At 37.1% G+C, this 23,173-nt stretch overlaps 1 protein-coding gene across 6 annotated transcripts in view; it reads right to left on the bottom strand.

The window, feature by feature from the left end:
- The window catches only part of ICA1 (islet cell autoantigen 1), a 67,168-nt gene that overhangs the window by 19,858 nt on the left and 24,137 nt on the right, over positions 1–23,173 (bottom strand). For all 6 annotated transcript variants that reach the window (XM_039708091.1, XM_039708118.1, XM_039708108.1 and 3 more), the window contains 2 exons: positions 3,961–4,086; positions 3,680–3,778 (listed from right to left, as the gene is read on the bottom strand). In XM_039708091.1, coding sequence (XP_039564025.1) covers positions 3,680–3,778; positions 3,961–4,086 — 225 coding nt within the window. The remainder of the gene's footprint in view (positions 1–3,679; positions 3,779–3,960; positions 4,087–23,173) is intronic.

Here is a 23,173-nt window from a genome sequence, read left to right as displayed (position 1 = left end):
TCTGAAATACAGCTTTGGTTTCAATGGCGATTATTACAAAAACTGTCAATAATCAGAAGCTGTATTTTGATGCAATAATTCCACATAACAACTTTATTCGGACTCAAAATTGGACATCAAATAATAATATTATTTTCCTCTACTCTGCATTCTGAGGTTCACTACAAACTGAGGTATCTTTTCAAAAAGATTTAAAAACGCTAGAGAATGAGTATGATGTGAAACAAAGTTAAGCCACAGTCAAGCATTTTCTAAACATGAACCCACAATAATGTGATCACTACTGTCAGCAATCATAGAAATAAAAATATGATATTCTCTTAATTGTTTTAGGTTACATTAGAAGAAAGGGAAGAAGCCTCACCATGTAGAAAGTGCAGTGATTAAACAGAATTATGACAACAGAGATTGAGTTCAGACCACAGCGAGCACATTTCATCTGGACATAGCCCTGTCTTGGCTGCTCAGAGCACACAGATGTGTTACTTCACAGCACTTTTCTGGCTGCTCATGTGGGCTAGAATGGATTTTGTTGTGAGCTACACCATGTTTGTAGCTTGAAGTAGGATCCTTGCATATTTATAAACCTATCTTCCCAGCTTCTTAGATCTCTCTTATACTACAAAATCAGAGTAAGGCCTTACACACCAGTGGAGCAAGTTCACAATCGTTCAATCTGCCTGGTGTGTCTGTCTCTAACAGCAAAGTCACTCAGTCACCTGCTCCCAGGACTCAGACTGAGTATCCAAGCCAACAAGGGATTCCTCCACTGCAGAGTTAACTCTGGTTCCAGCTCAGGCTCCATTTCTGGCTGCTACTCACTCACTAAATTCCTTCACCTGCATCTGGGCTTCTTTCAAGTCAAGCCAAGATCATCTGGATTGCACATAAAATCTGCCCTCCACAGTTAACTCAGCAGTGTTGACATGGCACTCAGCTCACCCACAGCTCCTCCCAAGTGCCTTGGACAAGTAATGCACTTCTTGACAGAGAAAGAATCAAAGCAACACAGCTAAGGGCAGTTTCAGGAGCCAGGCATACACTCCAAGATGTAACAACATTTATGAAAAAGTGCAACAGCACTGAGCAGACAAAAACTTGAGCATATTTCATTTGGAGGGAGAACTGAAGAGGAAGAGGGAAAACAGGTTGTCTCAGAATTTCCTCCCATCAAGAAAAGAAATACCACACCTCCCCAAAACCCTTAGAGATGCAAAATCACAGGCAATCTTGTCTATGAGTAAAGAAACAAGAGAGGATACCAGACTACAGCAGAGGTCAGCAGAAGGCAGCACTGTTTTAGTACCTGCTTGGACAGAGTACTCCAAGGGAGCACTCCATGTAAGGAGTTCAGGCAGCAGTATTCCAATTCACACAGAAATAAATAGATGCACTGAGATTTCTGCCTTTTGACTCTCTCACCAGTGCAACTATTATTTCTAAGTTAATACAAACTCTTCAGAAAGTTTGATATTCTAGCATTTAAATTTAAAGAATGCAACTAAATATTATTTAAGTAACTAGGGCAAATAAATGGTAACAGAAATTAAAAGGTATTATTCATGAGAGGTAGTTCCTGAAATAAACTTGAATTCATTTGATATATGTTAATTTCAAGACAATGAAACCTTAATGGCTTTACCAAGACAGCAGCCCATCACCTGTAATAGTAAAGCGATGGATACAGTAACAGATACTTTTACATCACTATACATAGAGCTGTTAGCACATTAATAATGATCTTTCATCAAGCACAAAACTCAAGAGTTACAAAATACAGCTGCAATAGCACAATTATACTGCTCTCTGCACATGCCCCAAAGCAAAGAAAACAAATGGGCTGCTTTTCATTAAGGGAGTTTGGCAAACATCTCTAAAGACAATGTTTTCTTTCCAGAAACAATCCCAAGAGGCATTTCAGAGTCTCTTTCCTGAGGTAAACCTGGTACACAAATACATATTTATACTACAAAATACAAATAGCAGTTTTCTAGTACATAGCACCTCTTGATTTTTCAGTAAAACAATCTATGTCTAAATCAAATATTAACTTGCATTAGTTTCTTGTTTTAAAGTAGAACACTAATCCTACATTCACAGCTGCTTAGTTTAATTTGTATGAGCAAATTTTTGTCTTTTATGGGATCATAAAAGACAAAAATTATTTGCAAGCATCAAATTCAAAATTTCCGTTTAAGAAAGACCCCTTTTATGGTATCAGGCAGAAGAAACTTCCAATTAAATGTAGAGAGGGGCACATTGAAATATTTTATGTGTATTTTAATCCAGTATATATTCTGATTTTATATTTTCAGGCATAAAGTCAACAACAGACATGGCATCTCCATTGGGTACATTTTTAGATCAAAAGTTTTTCCATCAGAAACTACATGACCTTAGATCAGCTATAGCTATCTACCATACTTCATTAAAAAATAATACCTCATAATCTCAATGTAAAATTAGTTTGCAGCTCCTTTTTAATATATAGTTACTCTGGCATGAACATATGATATGACTGGTGAGGATCAGTTCCCTAACCATAATCACCTATTGTTATTCCACACCCAGGTGTAGCAGAGGTGAGATGGGACTCACCATACCCTCCAGAAGTGACAAGCAGAGCTCACTTACCCTAGTAATGCAACTGAAGTAGCAGCAGACATCTATTCTCTTAGGCAACACAATCTCACCTGATGCAATCACCAGATTTTGATTTAATCACCTTAGTAATCATTTAATGTAAACAATCAGAAACTAATTGCTGGGGACAAGAGATCATGGAGAAGACTTTGGTACAGCAAATAACCCCATACTCCAGAGACTGAAAGAAAAAAAAGCCCTGATACTAAAAGCCAGTAACACAGTCTTACCCCCAAGCAGCTGTTTTTACAGAATTACATAAAATCCTATAGTTTTAAACTATCTCCTGATTAGCATCATTTATCAGCATATATATCAGTGGAAAAACAGGAAATCACATCTTTTCAGTGCAGGAGGTGAGCAATATAATTGGTTAAGATTTTCATAACAGAAGCTGCATCCTAAACACACTACAATATTCACAACCATTTTTACAGTTATTTTTTGCTTCATGGGGTTGCTTGCTACATGTGTGGGTTCAATATAGATGGTATTTCTTTATCATAGATTCCCAATCTAATTTCAAATTTAAAGCATGGTGAAATGTTTCACAGGAGGAAGTTCAAAAGGCACAAAGTATCCCCAAATGTCCCTCCTCTTCCATCACAAGGGTACACCAAAGCAGATGCATTTTCTTCCCAAGTTCCTCTCCAAGGTGTCCAAATGTTATTATACATCTTGAAACATTCTATGTGTTGTTCAAATAATCAAACTTTTAGATACAAAAGAGCATAAAGAATAAATACCCAGCAACAATACAGGCTACCTACACCAATTAGACTGAAATTGTTCTGGATCAAAGCAAACATAAAAACATCTTCAGAAACCTTTTAACATCAGGAAGGTAAGAAAGGAGCCCACCAGCACAGCTGGTCACAAGGACATTAAACAGAAAACTTGTATTTAAATGAAAAGACAAAACAGGGATAAAAGTGTCAGAAAAAATATGGAGAAAATATCAACAAGCTTTCTACACTCTTGTATGATCTCTTACTGCTTATCACTGGGCAAACACATATATCTATATATTCCTTACCTTTAACATAGTGAATTCATATGGCTGATAACCTTTGAAACTTTCATGGATGGCTGCCATTGTGTGTGAAGTTTTTTCCCAAAAATGAAGCAGCGTTGTCTGTAAGACAAGGTAAAATTTCAGTGCCAATGTTAACACAAATCTGTTTTCAGTGCAAATTTCACATCTTCCTTCCAACACTAGCTACATATTCTTACGGTTGAATATTGCCATGGTAACCTCTTAAAAAGCCACATTAACAGGAAAGCATCCTTTCAGAGGTCAACATTTTCCTTGGATACCTGATATGTTGTTAACACGTGAGAAAGGAGGTTGCATCTGCTGGCTCCCAGAAGATCCACTTTTTGACAGACATCAGTCTTCAGTTTGTCAAAGTTGAGTTTTGCATGTCGCACTTGTGCTTGAACCTTCACAAAAAGGGACAATTGTTTATGTGATTTTTTTCTCTATTTTTAAGGAAAGAACAAACTAATACAACTTTGAGGGAAATCGGACAGCTGAACAGATTAAATTATAGTTTTATTTTCATCAATCCCACTGAAATTAAGATAAACTGGCTGATAAATTATACTACCTTACTATCTTCTCTGTTAGTGCTTTTTGTAATATATCCAGAGAAGAATTTTTGTTTTCTAACACCTCTTTTGTAAGATGGATATTAGTATAAAACATACACTGAGAACAACTGGAAAAGATACTTATATTGGTATCTCTTTCAAGAAAGACAAATTCAAAGCCCAACCAATACATTTAGAGCTAAAAGTTTACAACATAATATACAGGTGCACAGTCAGTAACATTTCCATGTACCTACAGCAAGAAACAAATTACACTGATAAAGTTTAAAAGTAAAAAGTTTAAATTCTGTCTGCAATGATACAGCACCTCAATATCTTTGGATCACTATAGAACTTTCACTCATTAAAGTTATCCTTCTAAAATGGGAGTGCCTTTTCTGTTTACTGCTATCAGAAAAAGTATCAAGCCCCCTTTTCCTAGGAACTAACAATTTTATTTGCAAGGGGTTTTATTTTTTCAAATTATTTTTCTATCACCTATTAAGTACATATACCTGTATGTTAAGTACATATACAACACCCTGTTCCACCAACTGCATGTGCTTGACAGCAACACTGACATAATTTGGTATCAATGTAGAAAGTAGATGTACTCATTTAGTATCCAGGATTTTCCATTTTTATGACAGCTTTGCACACTACCAAAATACTATATTAATGAAAGGTATTTAAATTCTGTAAACAAGCTTTGTTATAATTTTCTTCCAATGGAATGGGAAACAATCAAACCACAAAATATAATGAATCTCCTATAACACCTTCATAGCCAAAATAAAATATTTACCAAAAAAATAAAATGCTTCACAATGAAAACAAACTACTGAAGTAAATAATATATTTCTTTCCTTTTCTGGCCGAACTTGGAGAGTAAAACAATTTTGTCCAGAACACCCAAACTCAGTCAAAGATTTGTTGAACTAGTATGCTCCTATCTTCAGAAGTCAATCTGGAACTTTGCAGCAAGTACAACAAATACAGATATTGAATAATGCAATCTGAAATGTTATGTTTGCTGTACTTCTGCTCTTATTTTCCCAAACTCAGAGTATACAAGACCTCCAACCAGGCAGAAAACCAGCCAAAGATCTGTATCACAAATTCATCAGATGACCTACTCATACAAATTGTGGGACTCCTGGATTGCTGGACATGTGGCATCTTTGTTTTACTGATCAGATCAGTTCTGCTTAACCAATACTGCACATCAGCCTAATCTGTTCATAAGGAAACTACCGCCAATTCAAAATCTGTCATAAATGCAGAATCTTACAGGTGAGATTTAGAAAAAGATGTTGCCAATTGAAAAAAAAGCAAGCACTTTTTTCAGTAAAGAACGGTGCTACTTTACCTTTATAGCTCTGTGTTTACTGCACTCATCTAAAAGAGGAAGTCTTCCAGGGCGTCCTAGGTTACAATATAAAAATGTATTCTATTCCCATCCTCAAGAGCTGCTGAAACCAAGGTGGGGGAGGCATTGTTTTTTTCCTTATCTCCTGTTAACGGGCCAATCAATGCCTTGCCCCATGACTCAGAGATAATTCCCTCCAGGAGCCATTTCTGTTTAACAGGTAATCAAGGACCCACAGCGGCACGGGCCCATCAATGCCTTGCCCCATGACTCAGAGATAATTCCCTCCAGGAGCCATTTCTGTTTAACAGGTAATCAAGGACCCACGGTGTGACTCAGAAGGACAGCAGCCCATTGTGAGATGCTGTGCCTCGGAGGGGAGGAGCTAAGCATCCCGACCTGGATATAATCTGTGTTTTGGGACAGAGCAGTCAGTCTTTCCACTGGATTCCCAGAGGAATAGCCACCCTTACCCACTGGTTGTCACAGGACAGGAGGTACCAGATCATTTCTACAGGATCACCACTTCAACAAGACCATTTCATCTGGACTGCTACCACCACCCTAACCAGCAGGGTGTCAGGTTATATTCCAACTCTGTCAGTGGTTTTTCTTTTGTATTATTGTATGTATTTGGTTTTTTTCCCTTTTCCTAATAAATTGTATTTCTGACTTGGAATCTCTCACTGGTTTTGCCTTTAAACCGGGTAACACAGGGTAACCACCAAGCCACCAGTGAACAAATCTTGAGTTCTAGTAATAACAAAGACAGCTGAAATATCTGACTGGATCCAGCACTCTAAGCATGAATAAATATCTTACCGATGACTTGTTTGCTGTCTTCATATGTTGGAGAGCTCAAAAAAACAGAGGCGTCTCTAGAAGATGGAAGACTTCTTAGGTAGTCAGGAGATGTTTTAGTGAGGTAGAGATAATTTGATTTTCCTCAGGAAGGAGGAAATGGCTCCAATGGCTTCCACTTCTCAGGCAAACATGACAAATGCTAAGCTATGATATAAAAAGCAAGGAGCAGCTACTGCCAAGATATCTACCATAAGGTATGGAATCTCATGAAAAGCCTCACTCAGCCAGAATTACACTAGCATGAGCTAAGGCTGCTTCTTAGTTTGGGATCCCCAAGGATTGTTACACTCCCAGCTTGTGCCTGATGGAAGCCCATGCAAGGCACCATGCTATGCATGCCAGCAGTGCCATCTTGGGCACATCTGTCTAGTCCAAACAGCACATGGTTAAAGAGCTTATGGACCTGCAAAACTGAGCAGCAATGGAGGAAGACAGGAGCAGTGGCAGGAGAAGTGTAGAAGCTTTATCCAGTGCTGGATAAAGACATTTGTCCTGTGTTAGGTCCTCAAATCCTTTATTTGCTTTAGCTGCAAGTGCCTGAGGGCACAGTTACAACTTCAGAGTGAAAAGGAGAGTTGTGAAGAAAGTCATGAGCTTGTGCAGAAAGGAACTTCTAGCTGAAATCCAAATATGGGATTACGTACATCTTTTGCCACTAAGAATTGCTGCAATGGGTAGGGATTTAAGTAAGAGATGTTGTCGGGCTTTGAAAAAACTAATCTCAGTTACAGCCATGAAAATCCAGAGAAATTCAACTGCTGTAAATGGAAATGTGTCACATATATAACCATATTTTACAGTGGTGAAGCTGAGAACAGAATCCCTTTCCTACTTGGTATATCACAGCACTGGTGAAAGCATAGTAAGAACAGCTGTGGCTTTGTAGACTGAAAGTCCAAGTAAGCAAAGAATGTGAATTCTGGGGACTATAAATAGTCTGCCAGAGATGGTGAGCCACAATTTTTAAGAAAAGAAGTACTACTAAATGTAATTATGAATTCCTACTCCAACTCCTTAAGAAAGAAAAAAATATCCATAAAACAAAAGTACCTGTATAGTTTGAATTGCAGTCTTCCTGCATTCATTCTTCAGAGACATTTAGCAAAGAATAAAGGTTGTCATTTATCTTAACTGAACATGTAATTATAGTCTCTTTTAAAAACTAAAGCATTCATAAAGAGAAAGAGGTGATCCACAACACATGGTGGAATACAAGCCTTTATGTTTATCATGCTCATACAGATGATTCAAGATACTTAATGCTGTCTTACCAAATGATACACATTTCTTTTGCCAACCAGGAAAGATGTGGTATTATGAAAACTATTAAATTAAGCAAGCTTTTAGGTTTTTTGATATATTGAAAGTTTATTGAGCAGAAGTAATCTCCTTTTTTCAGCAGCAGTGCAGGACAACTAAGAAAGAACACCACACACTACATCAGCATGACCTTTTGCTTTTTATCTGTGCCAATAAATGCATTTTCAATTGAAATTATTATTATTAGACATCTTTTAAGATTACTTGTTGGCTTCAGGAATTAGGTATTAAACCTTAGTGCTTACAAAGCATAATCTACTTAATACCACACAAGTTATCAGAATGAACCTTTGGTTCTCTACTCAGGGGAAAGCTGATATAATACATACTAATCTTCTTCTCCTTTCTCTGCAATTACTCTCTAAGACATGAGAAACAGAACCTCATTGTGGTCTCAGTACTGCAAATTTTTATTCATATATTTAAATTTATTAATGCTGAACATACAAAGTTTCTTGAAAATCCTGGTCTGAAAACTGTCAGGATTTTACTGACCCTAGGAGAACTGCCTTGATCCAAACACAACCTGAACATTTTATGATAAATGAGCTTCTAACCATCTGAAACTATAGGTGCTAGATCATACAAGAAAATCTTACAGTACTCTTGACACAAAAAAGATTATTACTCTTTCTCTTTTTCTAAGCAGCAACCTGGCGCAATCTGCCTTTAATTTCCCAATGCAAACAACTAAGTACAATATTCATAAAGAGCACAAGAAAACATAAATTTGGAAATCAGTATCTTATTCAATCAACAGCTTGATAAACTATAAGATACCAGACAAACGTGAAATCATTTCAAAGGACTGAAATGCTACAATCCTAAATTCTGGGCGCTCAAAAATCAGATTCTAGAATGCTTTATTGTACGGGAAAATATTTGCTAACACAGTTTCCTAAACAGTATCCCAAAATGGATCAAGTTGGAAGGGACCACAGTAGATCCTCCAGTTCAACCTCCCTGCTCAAGCATGGCCATCCCAGAACACACAGCACAGGATTGTATCCAGACAGTTCTTGAGCATCTCCTGTGACAGAGACTCCACAGCCTCTCTGGACAACCTATTCCAGTGCATGGCCACCTGCACAGTGAAGTTGTTCTTTCTCATGTTCAGGTGGAATTTCCTGTGCATCAGTTTCTGCTCAGTCCCTTTTGTCCTGTTGCTTGGGACTATCAAGAAGAACCTGGACCATCCTCTTGGCACTCTCCCTTCAGGCACTTAGAGATATTGACTAGGTCCTTTCTCAGTCATCTCTTCCAGAATCTGAACAGGCCCAGCTCCCTCAGCCTTTCCTCGTAAGAGATGCTTCAGTCCCTAAACCATCTTTGTCAGTCTCCACTGACCCAGTTCAGGAGCCCCATGTCTCTTTTCACTGAGGAGCCCAGAACTGGATACAGCACTCCAGGTGTGGCCTCACTAGGGTAGAGTAAAAGGGCATGATCATCTCTCTCAAGCTGTTGTCAGTGGTTTTCCTATTGAACACCAGGATACCACTGGCCTTCTTGGTCAGTAAGGGCAGTACTGGCTCATGGACAGCTTGTTATTCACCAGTACCCCCAGCTGCTTCTCCACAGAGATGCTTTCCAGCAACTATGCTGAAAATCTTTATTCAAACAGAAAAATTCTAATCTTTAAGCATGCTAACAAAAAAAGAAAAAAATCCTCAGACCTAGTTAAAAAACTCAATTCAATATGTTCAATTATTAAAATACAGATTGGGCACATACTTTCAAGGAGTCCTTATGTTGTCTACAGTACATCTGTGTTACTACTTTCTTTCAGTCTCTTATAAAATGCAAAATGTATTTTCAGTAGTAGCCTAATTTCAGGGACAATTCAGCTAGTGGAGCATCATCTCCAAAATTATGCTGGATAAACGTACTAGCTCACTTTACATCCAGTGTATTTTTGTCTCAGCATTTCCAGCATAGAAGTAGAAACAGATGCTTTTAGTCTAATTTGTCACCCAACCTCTCACTTACTCGATCTGAAAAGCATGCAGTGTGTGTATAGGCTGGAAGGAGGGGATAAGTAAATTGAGGGGGGAAAACGCCTGGAATATAGCAAAACTTCCTGTTTGGGGCTCTGGGTGAGCTCTACCAGCAGATGGAATCAGTGCAAATCTTTGCATTAAATAAGTATAGCACCTTCTGGCATACCTGATCGTTGTAAAGACTAAATGAAATGAAATCAAACTGTAGTGTGAGGACCAAGTATTTACCATAGAGCACAACTTACAGCATTTCTGCATATGGCACAGAAAACATAAGGAACTAGATTCTCAGTTCCCACAAACTCTAGTAATTTCATAGTTTGAGTGGTGTTTTGATAAGGAACACCCATTATACATTCACATGAGCATAACTGAGTACTTACTAGTTTATTTTTCCCTTCTTTTTAATTCAAGATTGATGATGTGCCGTCAGAGAGCAGAAAAGGTAATGTTTTATACAAAATAATGCTTGTAACTAAACTTTTCCACAGGCAAGGTATGGACTTTCAATGCCTCGCACAGTATGAAACCTGATTTCCATGTGCTTTGATATATTCTGCATTTTGCAGCCTACACTTTAATTCAACTGTTCCCTTGGGTTGGAAAAGTATTCATTGCATTTATTAATCTCTGTTCCATCATTTTTTAAGAATAACACTTAAAAACACTAGTTAAAGAAGAGTGGGCATACTTCTGTTCATCTGCTTCAATCCTGGTTATTAAAATCTTCATTGATGGTCTGATGAGAAACACTGGTAGAAATTAATTTCAGGAGATGAAATTTTTGAAGTGAGCCACGTCTAGCTAAAAGGGAAAACCACTTGGAGAGTATAAACAGATCCAAATGGTATCTTTAAGTCTGAAGCTGAGCAGATGTACACCACATTTGTTCAAGAAACAAAACTATTCTTGACATTTGAATTAAGATAATTTTAGTGCAGACCAAGTTCCAATAATACATTTCTTAAATTTGCCATTTTGGACTTAATGATGATTGTCCGTCCTTGTGCAAAAGCTCTACGCACCTCACTCTATTAAGCTTGATTAAGCAAATTTGCAGTCATATTGCAACTCATATAAAGGACCTAATTACCACTGCAATTACCCATCTCACTCTGGAAACCAACCAAACATCTTCTATGGAAGGGGTCCCTGCCCGTGACAGAGGAGTTGAAACTAGATGATCTTTAAGGGCCTTCCCAACCAAACTACTCTATGATTCTGCAAAAAGTATTGTCTGCCTTTCTGCCACAAAAGAACAAGTGGCATGTCAGCTTTGAAAACGCACTTATGTTTGTGTTTTGAGGTATCTTAAATATATTCGCAAATTCATGTGGAGAGACAGCCAGTAAGTGAAAGCAGAATTGAAGATGTATTAGTGTAGCAGGCACAAGGCCTGCAAAGCCTAGGGCCTTCCCAACCAAACTACTCTATGATTCTGCAAAAAGTATTGTCTGCCTTTCTGCCACAAAAGAACAAGTGGCATGTCAGCTTTGAAAACGCACTTATGTTTGTGTTTTGAGGTATCTTAAATATATTCGCAAATTCATGCGGAGAGAGGGCCAGTAAGTGAAAGCAGAATTAAAGATGTATTAGGTCAGTTGCACTACAAGAGAAAGATTCTGGAAAAGAAGATGATAAAACTTCCTGATGTCCTGAAGGGGTAGAAATCTCCCATTATATATAGACTTGAACAAGGCAAGTCTATTCCAAGATAAAAGACAACACAAAAAATTTTAAGCCAACAAAGACCATTCTTCTAATGGCTGAAACAGTCATGATGAGAAACAATTAAAAGATTGCACTAAAACACAGTGATAGCCAACATAATCCAATGAAATCAATGCCAACTGAAATAACTGCAAATATCTATTAGAATATTACCTGCCATAATTACTCAGAGCTTTTAGGTTTAATTGTTCATGACAGTCCTGGAACTCAGTGTAAGCAACAGAAGAAGAGTGTTAAAGTAGACAAAAGAAAATTAAGACACTGCAAATATCTATTAGAATATTACCTGCCATAATTACTCAGAGCTTTTAGGTTTAATTGTTCATGACAGTCCTGGAACTCAGTGTAAGCAACAGAAGAAGAGTGTTAAAGTAGACAAAAGAAAATGAAGACAAAAAAAAGAGAAAAAAGGTAGAAGCAATGCTATATTGCTGCATAAGAGAATATAGACAAACACATCTTAACATGGATTAGTACTACAGTAGCAGCATTTCCCTGTATTAACTGGGACCAGATCATGTTTCTCTGCCAGAAAATTCAATATGAAACATCAACTATCTACAAACAGAATGACCATAAAGTCAGTATAAGTTGATTAAAAGTTTTTTTTTTCATTTAATGCTGACATTTTTGATTCTAGTCAGAACGATAAAATGTTCATGACTTAAACATGTATTCTGTAGCATTTCCCTGTATTAACTGGGACCAGATCATGTTTCTCTGCCAGAAAACTCAATGTGAAACATCAACTGTCTACAAACAGAATGACCATAAAGTCAGTGTAAGTTGATTAAAAGGTTTTTTTTCATTTAATGCTGACATTTTTTATTCTAGTCAGAACCATAAAATGTCCATGACTTAAACATGTATTCTGCTCTCCTTATGCTACAATGAAGAAGCGTAGAGAAAAAAAAATAGTAAAAAAGTCACATTATAACCAAAATTATTCCCCCAAATCCAGCAGCTTTCATGCAAACTCTGTCATTCAAAGCTGCTACAATTTATCTAATTTACTTTTTTCTGGTATGTTAAAAACATTTTATTAGAAAAATTTCATATCTGTGGATGGCAAAATTTTAAACCCCAACAAGGACCAAAAAGTTACGTATTTTGGGAAGCTCCACAGGTCTTCTAGAAAAGCCTTGCTGGAGTTGCTGTGAATTTCATCAGAGGTTAAAGGCAGTACAAATCAGCAGATGAACATCACAAAATACCACTCTTGCACTTACCCTCAGGCACACCTTCCACCCACAGAAGTATGCTAGGTGTGCCTAGCTCAGGCCTTGACATCCACCTTATTATCTTGTGCTTGTGCCAGTGGATGGAGATCTTGCAAACACAAACAACTGACACAAGAATTCACTTCATATTACCCTGTTTCTCTCTACCGAGAAGTAAAGGGAACTCTCATTGATCAATTTAGGTGTAGACATCTACAGAGCATGTGTCTGAAGTCATGTTTGATAAATCCTAATCTAAATGACATCCAGAAAATTATTTCCTTTATTGCTAATAATAACAACCATAAATATTTGAATGTGTGCCTTATTTACCCTTTTAATTCATCCAGTATAAGCTTCCAAGCCATGATTATTGAAAAACTCCAAATGAAAAGACTGAAGAGTCTCAGCAGCTTATGTATCGTGGTCTAAACAATTTTCATCTTGTCTTTGTTAAATGAGACAGATTGACTTAGAAACACCTCATCTTAAGTAGCTTCCCCTAGTCTCTGTATTACATCTTATACTTTTGATACTCTCCTCTCCAGGTTTTCAATCCAGAGATGTGGACTGTGATCTGTGCTTGCTCAAACTGCACCAAGAGACGCCACTGGCTTACAGCTACGCTACATCTTTACATAAGATCTTCACAAAAACCTCCTGCAAAAAGCTTTCAACTGTAGTTGTAGAGCTGCAATTAGCTGTTTGTTGCTGGGAGAAAAAATTAAATATACAAAAGAGATGAAATTGTGATTAAATACACAAAATAACTCTTTAATCTAGCACTTCAAACATACACTGTTTTGTTGTTTGTATCTCCAGTTACTGAAGATGAGGCCACTGTACTCGGGATACAAATATATCACAGAAGAAGTACAACTGCCATTCTCCGTTCTCTTTTTTGACCATAGCGCCTCATGCTTTTATTTTCTCCTGCCTATGTAACTTTGCCCTAATTTTTAGCTCTGTTATTATCCTCTCATTGCTTTGGGTCAGAGGTATGTGTTTTTATTCCTGTTTGAAATTCATGTCTACGGTCTGGGTCAAGGAGAATGCCATGTTAAGGAGCAATGTACTTAATGAGCTTTGCTGCAATTTCTACTTCAACAGCAATAGAAAAACCTAAGATAGGAAAATATGTTGTTAGGTACACTGAATTAACTGCTATTATTTTAAAATCCCAACAAAGGATTTTTTTCTAAAAGATATATATATATCTACCAAAGCAGCAGACCATGGATATACACCAGGATCTCTGTGGATTTTTTTCCCCAGGAGTATATGAAATTTGGTCTTTGTGTCACATTTATGCCACATTTCCCTCTTCAGTTTTTCAGTATTTGGCCTGTAAAAATTTTACTGCCTTCAGCCTGTTGGCTCACACACCATGCAACTCCAGCCTGGCAGTAATGAGTAAACCACGGCCAGAACTGCTTACTTCACAACCACTGAAAGCAGATGTGAGCAATTCTTTGAACCCTGTGAGGATATAAGGTTATGGCTGGCTTGAATATTCTTCCTTTTTTCCCCTCCAAAAAACAAAGGTTGGTTGTACCATCTCCTGATACATTCAAAGATGGCTATCACAGAAATTGAATAGCCCTGCCTCTCTCCTTCATACAAAACATAGACATTTATCTTACTCCTTTCTCTCTTTCTTTCCTACTGCCTCACTTCCTCCCCAGCCTTGTGTTTATTCCTGCTGTTTTATAATGTACCTTTTTCAATTCTCTTGTGTCTCTTTAAGGATGGAGAAAAATGAGAACCTTCTCACACTTTATGCATGTGATTCCATAAATATTATACAGCGACATGACTTTTCACTCTGCATTTTTCTTCAACTGAAAGCCAAGCTGGATCTGCAAACACAGATCAGTTCAGGCTTAGTAATGGGGGAAAAAAGGCAGGCAACAACAAAATATCTGACCAAATATGTAAATTAGTTTATGTAAAAAGAAAAATAGATGAGGGTTTGTCAGGCCAGGAAAAAAAAAATGAGTAAGGAGGAGTATGATGGAAGGCCATCATACCACAGATACAAAACTTGTAAAAGATAAGACTTCAGCCAACACAGGAACCAGAGGGCATTATACTGAACAAGCTATCTGAACACAAAATGAGGTGAGGCAATCTTTACACAACATCTGTGTCCGCAGGGCAGGTCTTTGATCACAGCCAGGCATTGGGGATGGCCAGAATTCATCTTGGTTCCAAAGGCAACTGGACAATTCTACAGGAAAACAAACCCTATGTCCTCTGATGTCTCCACTGGTCACAGTACTAAAAGAAAGCACCGCTGTGTATTTGCTCTATGCAGCTCCCTAGCTGCTACCATTGGACACCAGTGAAGAAAGATGATGCACAGACAGCAGATTTTGAAGAATAAAGTAACCCTGAGGCACATTTGCTGGTTAAGGGGAGTTTGAGAGTTTGTTCTGCTGGATTCAGACCAGCACAGCATCCTCTTATACCAGAAGAACTCTCTGTTCTGTGGTCTAAGGCAGCACAGATACTTCAAATTAGCTTTTCCAACATAACACCTGTGTAACTGCAGATTTTCTACTACAAAAATTCAAAACCATGAGTTACAGAATTTTGTAACTGTTAGAGGTGCCAGAGCGCATTCAAGCACTGCCTATGCCCAAACAGAAATCACATGGAAATGCTTCACATATTATAACTGTATGACAGAATGTAAGCTTTACATTCACACAGATTCACCAGGAGAAGGGGTAGGGGCAATTTTGACGTGCTCCAACATTCTATAATTACAACCGCAGTAGGGAGAGAAGATCAGAACTTTCAAAAAACTTTGTACTCCCTTGCAAAAACTCTACACATACATTAAGACGAGGTTTGAATTTTGGAAGTCAATTGCCAAAACCTCCAAGATTTACCCGGACAGACCTAGCTTATCTTTCAGCAACCACCACAAACCTCCTCTCTTCTTTCCAGCGGGTTGTCTGCCAAGTGAAGTGGTTACTCATGGTATTTAGGTGGGGGCTGAAATACTAAACAGTGCTACTGTCTTCATGAAACCTGTGGGAAATGCATATCTAACTCATTTTTTCCCTCTATTTTTTAGAGGGTAGATTGCTAAAAATAAATCTTGTTGAAACAGCCCTACATTTGGATTAGGCATTTCAACAGAACAGGCCCATTAACTTCATGTTCTCTAAATTTATATGAAAAAAGTTGCTCTGCTATTCAACCAACAAGATATTCTAATTTTAGATGTCTCAAGAAAATATGCTTTTTCCTTGCCTGTTTTAACCTTTTTTGATGCAAATTTGCCATATTTTCTTCCCTACTCTCACTATTATAGTAGTGCAAAGACATGGATCCAAACACCTCTTAGCAGCAGCAAAGTTTTGTTATATCCAAATTAAATTTCTCTGAGACATGAAAACTATTTGTGGCAAGCAATACAGTGCTCTGTACTAAATAATAACATTCTGAACAGCTGCCCTAAAGCAACAGACATATACTTCCTCCTTCATTATTAAAAAGTAATTTAGTCCCTTCATAGGGAAAAAAACCCCAACACCACAGGTTGAACGGCACAGCCCAACAGCAACAGAAAACCTCTGAAGTTTTTTTCTAAGGAATTAGCAGGAATTAAGGTAGTATTTTTCTCCTCCTTCCTGATTTTCGCCCCTCTAGCATGGTCGAGTAGAGGCAGACACAGTGTGTCATTTGGGGAGAGCAACGCCTCTACAGAATCCTTTCGACTTATCCAGCAGCTGGACACAGCCCTGATCAAAATTACATCCACAGTCCAGCAAGTTCATCCAGCCAAAAACCAGAGTCTTTAGCTTAAAGATTCACAACAACTTTCACAAACAGAACACACACTGCAGACCCAGAATGTGAATCCAAATCCTTAAAATAAAACAATTACAACAAAATATATAAAGAAATATTCCGTGAAAATACATCAGCTTAAAAAAAAATTCTATCAAATACAGCATGCAGCTGACTCTCAAATACATGATGTCAACTGCTTCTGTAATTCTAAACACTACTTAATGTAAAATGAAGCAAAGTCTGTTAAAAGTTAAGAAGATGAAAGTAACAACAGTCTTCAGTTTTTCAGAATCACTCGGAGTTATTAAAGAAATTATGTTCACATCACAACATAAAAATTCAGGCAAAGCAAAAAACCATTCCTGAGTTACCCCATTTTAAAACATTCAAGAGCTTTTGAGCTCACAGTCCAAGAAATGGAGACATGCTACTTTTCTGCAGGTTAGCTAAGCTATTTTAACAAAAACTTTGAATTAAACAAATGCTAAGTGTGTTTACACAAGACTTACTTCAAATTAGGAGTAGTTGACTTGAATTTAAGTTTGCGAAAAATGTATTTTTAAGCTAAATAGATAGATGCTATGTTCAAAACACAGTGAGTGTTTACACAAGAGTTCTGCACCAGGTCAGCTTCATCTAGGCTTCACCTTTCAGAAAAGCAGCATCTCTGCACAACCATACCTTTTCCCCAGAAAACAGGTCATACATACTCCAGTCTTTGCCTTTCGAAAAATCTTCCCATACTCTTCAAATACATAGCCCAATACTCCTTACATGTTGCCAAGCAACTTCTCTATCTCCTGCCTGTGCAGAAACAGATCAACTCCTAATGAATGTGTCCACACTCCATGCAGGACAGAACCTGGCCTCAGCAGCTTTATTCCAAAAAGCTGTAGCTTGTGTTCCCACAAAAGGTTCATGGGGAAATAAAAGATACAGTCAGCAACAGCATCCCAGCTGACATTACTGCTGGCTGCATGAGGCCTCTCCTCCTATTTTATCCAGCATAAAGACAAACTACTTATGGTCAATATGTTTAACTTCAAACTGTATCAAAGGAGGGAATTTTAATGCAGTGAGATATGTGACAGCTGAGAGCTGGAGTGCACCCAACTCTTTCACACAGGGACATTACAGGCATGAACTGTGTATGAAAGCAGCTCCACCTCTCAGAGCCTGTACCTCCTGGCTACTCTCAGATTATCAGTGACCACAGAATATGTCATGCTCCTGAAACTTTTAATATGGATTACTTCCTCACAGCCATTGTATTCGTTTTTACAGCTTAGATCAATGTGCAAATTATTTTAAAAAGGGAACAGATATGAAATGACAATTTAAATGAAAGGAAGGCAGTAAATATGAACTTCTAGCCTTGTTAAAACATCTGCTTTTCTTCTACTTTAAGAAGCCTTTTAAATACATGCTTCAGCTTGCTGTTGGCAACAAGTTTCAGTACTGGTTAAACCCAGAATGTGGAGTTTACTAGGCTGAAAGGAAAAAAAGACCAAAAACCACTTGCTGACACTGACAGGGACCTTGAAGCAAGGACATACAAAGAAAATATTCATGATCAGCAGCCTCTTAAATTGAATACAGAATGAACTTCATCTAAAAAGCATTATTTCAGAGTTTGGGGATAGACTTTACATTATGAGCCCCAAATGCAGTTCCAGTAGGAAACATACATCTGTCAGTCTGCAGACATCAGTCATTACCATCACAGTGCGCTTGGACACACCCCGCTAATTTACAAACAGGTGCATATTTTTATGCATGGACACATACCCTCTTTAGGGAAGAATATAGTCCTGAAAACTACTGAACTCTCCTCTCCTGAAATGACTCTAAGGGACTTGACAAAAAGCCAACAGTTCTTTGCATAGATGCAAATAATCATGTATAGTCTGAAAACAAAGAGTCATGTTTTATTGGTATGATCCAAATCTATGAGTTGCTATGAGTTGATAAAAAATTATTGCATAGATTTGTAGCAAGAAGTAGGCCAACCAAGATAAATTGCAAAAATGAAGAAATAATATGGTCTTTCAGGTTTGAAAGATCACATACAGCAGGCTTAACCTGGACTGAGTGTTAAAAGGACTGAGAATTGCTGAGCTTATCATAACTCGTGTCAATCACATTAGACAACCTGAGAGCAAAGGAGGGTTGCCATGCATGGTATGGGGGGAATGCTGGCAAGTGGAGAGCAATTAAACAGTCCAGCCCTGCAGGAAACTGAGACATGGAATTATTGCTTTTGAACACTGAAGACCAGAGGTGATGTAAAGAATATCATAATATAGCATAAAACTAACATGTTTACTATGCCCACAACTGTATTAATCTAGTAATTATACAGTTCAGTTTATCTTAGATAATGCAGATGATTTGGAGGTCTTCTTGACTCCTTCAGGTACAGTGTCCTCACAGGGAAAAATGTAATTCATATTTTTAATTTCTTTACATCCAAATTAAATTCTTCAAGGCCTGAACAAGACTGTTACTTAAATCTGGGTCTCCTCTGAGCAGGCAGATGAGAGGAGTGAATACGCTGGAATTAGGTAAAGGGACTTGAAAAGCTCCAATTCAGGTGCAGTAACAATATCCCCATTGAAAGCTCGCTGTAAAACAGTAAGCTGGCCTGTATGATCTCCTTAGCCACTGCAAAGGGCAGTGGGATGAACACATGTACAAACTGCCAGGGAATGGCACTGACACATGTTGCAAATCCTGGCTAGATGTGACACCAACATTTTAAGAAAAACACCTTTAACAAAATCAATATGACTACCAAGTTCCTTTAATATTCAGTCCCCAAATGCTCTCACTGTCCTGAGTGCAAAGCCACTCTGTTTACAGTGCTAATGCAGAAGTCCTGGAAGTCAAGGTTTTGTGTTTAATTTTCTAATATTTGACCTTTCAGCACAGAATATAAAATGGCACCCACAAATAATCAGGATTCATTAAGAACACAAAGTCTGTTGTAAATAATCCCATGCATTGTCATTGCTATTCCTGGTCGGCATTTAACATATCAATAAGCATGGCTTGCATCCATCAAAATAATTTAATTCTATTTTGTCAAGACACAAACTCTGAAAGAGCACAAATTTATAAAAAAGACACAAATCTTTTTCTGGTGCTCTTCAGACTTCACAGTGCGCTATTACAGATGAAACAACATTTGAAATCTAAGCAGGGTTCAGGCAGAACCCTGAATCAGAGGTGGTAGCTTTTTTTTTTTTTTAAATTTTTTTTTTTTGTTAGAACAGTATCTTCCCTTCTCTCTTTTTTTTTTTTTTTTTTTTTTTTTTTTTTTGGTTAGAACAGTATCGTTTTGTTTGTTAGGATATTTTTAATCCTATCTAATTTGGTTTCATTATATGAAGGAGAAAAATCAAACACAGCATTTTTTTAATCATTCAGAGGCTATGCAACATACAGCTGAATGGCTAAGGTCTTATGAAGTCAAAGCAGATGGACTACATTATGCATGTGCCCAAGCATTTTAGGAAAGTATAAGAAGAATTCCTGGGCAGTGGTGACTACAGAAAAACTTGGTTCTCTTGTGTAAACAATGTTTTCCCCAACAGCTGTATTCCCCTTCCTGTTTATTCTTCACTTCTGCAGAATTCTCTCAGTTCAGTCACATCTGTATTTCATTTATTTTTCAAAAATATTTCTTTAGCTATCCTCCTAGCCTTTTCAGATTATTAAGGCTGAGGGACTTTTCCAAATCTCATTTCTCTTTTTACAGCCTACCCTGGTCATATTTTTTACACTTCATTTAGGTTCTGAATTCACAAAATTATCCACACGGGTAAACAAGCTTTGCCCACATAGACCAGCTTGCAGGGTTTGAGTTTTGATGTGAGCAATAGAAATTGTCTAGGCAATCATCTTTTCTTTCTTATTTTGAGAATAATATTTCAGAAAATAGTGTTCAGCTCCTGTATTTTTAAAAAAATCCAATATTACATTTAATATTTACACATTCCTATAATTGTTAGACATGAGAAAATTCCTGGAGTTTAATTTTTTATCACATCATGTTTGAGAGCGTCTTTTTAATACTGGGACCAAAACAAATTATTACATATAAGTTAAAACTATTGATTTAAATAACTGATTGTTTTAGAAGATTTGTTGTACTCTGTTGAAACATTTTCTTATTGTGTTATTTAGGTGAACAGAAATTTTTAGGATGTGACTGATGTGTCTGCCTACCTTTTTTCAACATAAATACAAGTCTAAAAATGTACAAATAACCCAAACCTACCTTTTTTGATTTCAGCAGGGTTATATGAAACAAAGTTGTTAAAAAACTATATTGTAGCTGTAGTCTAGAAGACCAATTACCAGACTATTTTTATTTTACTTTAATGCCATTTTTCAGAGTCTCACCTCAAACTCTTCTTTTGTAAAAATAACTGAACAGATGATGAACCATTTCTCAAGGGTAAGCATTAATCTCTGGAAACAACCATATTCTACAAGCGATACCTCTAAAGATGATGTAATCTGTTCCAAGAAGTCTTGTTTCTATTTTTAAGTGGCATACTCTTATTATGCTTTTAAAAGGGCATCTCCATCACACATTGTTACTTTGCTTTTAACTCAGTAACAATCATCAGTGATATTTAATATACATGAAATAGCTTCAGAAAATATTGATTTTGTATCATTATGTACTCTGAGTCTTACAAATGGTACTTGAAATGGTAATTTAAAATTCTAAGACTATGAAATGCTTTTACTGTGAAGAAGATTTCTCCTAAAGGTTACATTTTCAAAAGAGGTACATTTTTCCTAACTGCCTTAAAATGCTTGGGCATTTTGTATGTGAGATATCTTGCAATGTTTTGGTTTCTCTGCTTAGTGTTACTAAATATGATATTGGAGAAGCCAGAAAGAGCATTACAGAAGAAACTCCTCAAAGAAAACATGCTCAGCACTGGAACTCCATCTGCTTTTACAAGGAGATGCAATAATCACAAAGCAACAACTACAATTTTGATTGAAGAGCCCTTTTTTATGTGCTTGTTTTTCACTACCCTAATTTCTCAGTAAATCCCTAAATTTAGCATTTCCAATGCCATATACTTTCATATTTAAAAATCTGACATCAAAACCCCTACTCTGACTGCTACGCCCTACCAGAATGAAACCAAACCTACTTTTGATGGCACAGGCATGTCACAAGAAGAGATACGTGTAGGTGTTACTTATCATCATATCATAAGAGTGGGCTGTTATCTTCATCTCCACTATCACATTGCTACACTAAGATGTGGATCTCAGAGTGCAGTTTGACACCATCTTTCTAATTTTAGAGGAGACACAGCTACCTTGCAGAGAGTATTATTTCATCTCCTGGAAGTTCACCTATTCTTCTAGTAAGCAGCAGAAGCAATCCAAATCACTGAGGAGAATAGGTGGGGGGTTGTTTTGGTTTTTTTTAAGGAAGATTTTGAGCCAAGGCTGATAAAAATCATATCTATTAATGGGAGAGGCTTTACTATCCCAGATTCCTAGCAGGTATTAAGAAAGCCACCATTCTTTTTCCACATTGCAGTGCCACATATATCCAGCAAGCAGTTTACTGAAGCAACTCAGATCTTTCTGACACCTCCAGAGCACAAACACCAACAAGTGCTCTCTCACATGTAGGGGCCTATATTATTGTCACCTCAAGATAAAAGTGCTTAAAATTTTTCAGATGAAGTTGGAATTTAATGGGAAAGTATCACCTAAAATCAAACAGAGACAACTACTGTCTAAAACTTTTTTTTAGAATTGTTTTTGTTAATTTTTAAAACCCAAGGTTGGCCAACAGTGACTACCCTAGCTGGCTCCAAACATCCATCAATTATACTGCTGCTAGTAACTATGACAACTTAGAGTCTTTTATTTACACCATTGTGACTGCCATGGCCAAAAATATTTTTCTTTAAGATGCTGGTGTACTTTGCTGCTGGAAAACTGAAAGACTTTCCAGCTTAATATCATCTGCAGATGCAAATAGCATTAGCATATTTTCTCTTGGTTGGTTTTTAATAATTGAACTAGAACATGACCAACAAACAGTACCACAAAATTTCTAAGAGGGTCACCCTCAAATGAATTGTTTTATTAGATATAGAAAAATATTTGGAAAATATATTACAGATGTACAGATTTCGTCCTGGCAGGAAGACACTTTGGTTGATCTTTAAGTTGTTTTCCATCTTTAAATTCTATGATCCTCTGAAACTTTATTAGTGTTCCTTGGTCAATATTCTCAATTCTCAGCTCCTGAGAGCTCTTATTTTTCTAGTAAAGTTAAATTCACTTTTCCAGTAATCACTCATAAGGAACTGCAACAATACAGATTTGCAATTTGTTTTCCATTAAAAGAACAATTTTACTAAAAATGCAAAAATATAAAAACCACCAACATGTAATGTTATTTATAAACCTGTGTTTTTTCTTGTTCTTCAGTTTGCTAGCTTCTAATTGCTTACAGATTTCCTTTTCACTTCATTTTTACCAGAAACTGAAATTTAGTTCCTAAAGATGGCAACTGCCAAGTCTGTTCTTATTTCAAAGATCAGCTTCATATTTGGTTTTTCTTCTTTCCTAGGCTT

The sequence above is a fragment of the Passer montanus genome, unplaced genomic scaffold (genome assembly GCF_014805655.1).
Source record: "Passer montanus isolate IOZ18808 unplaced genomic scaffold, ASM1480565v1 scaffold10, whole genome shotgun sequence".
Taxonomy (NCBI): domain Eukaryota; kingdom Metazoa; phylum Chordata; class Aves; order Passeriformes; family Passeridae; genus Passer; species Passer montanus.
This window is presented reverse-complemented; position numbering and strand designations above follow the sequence as displayed.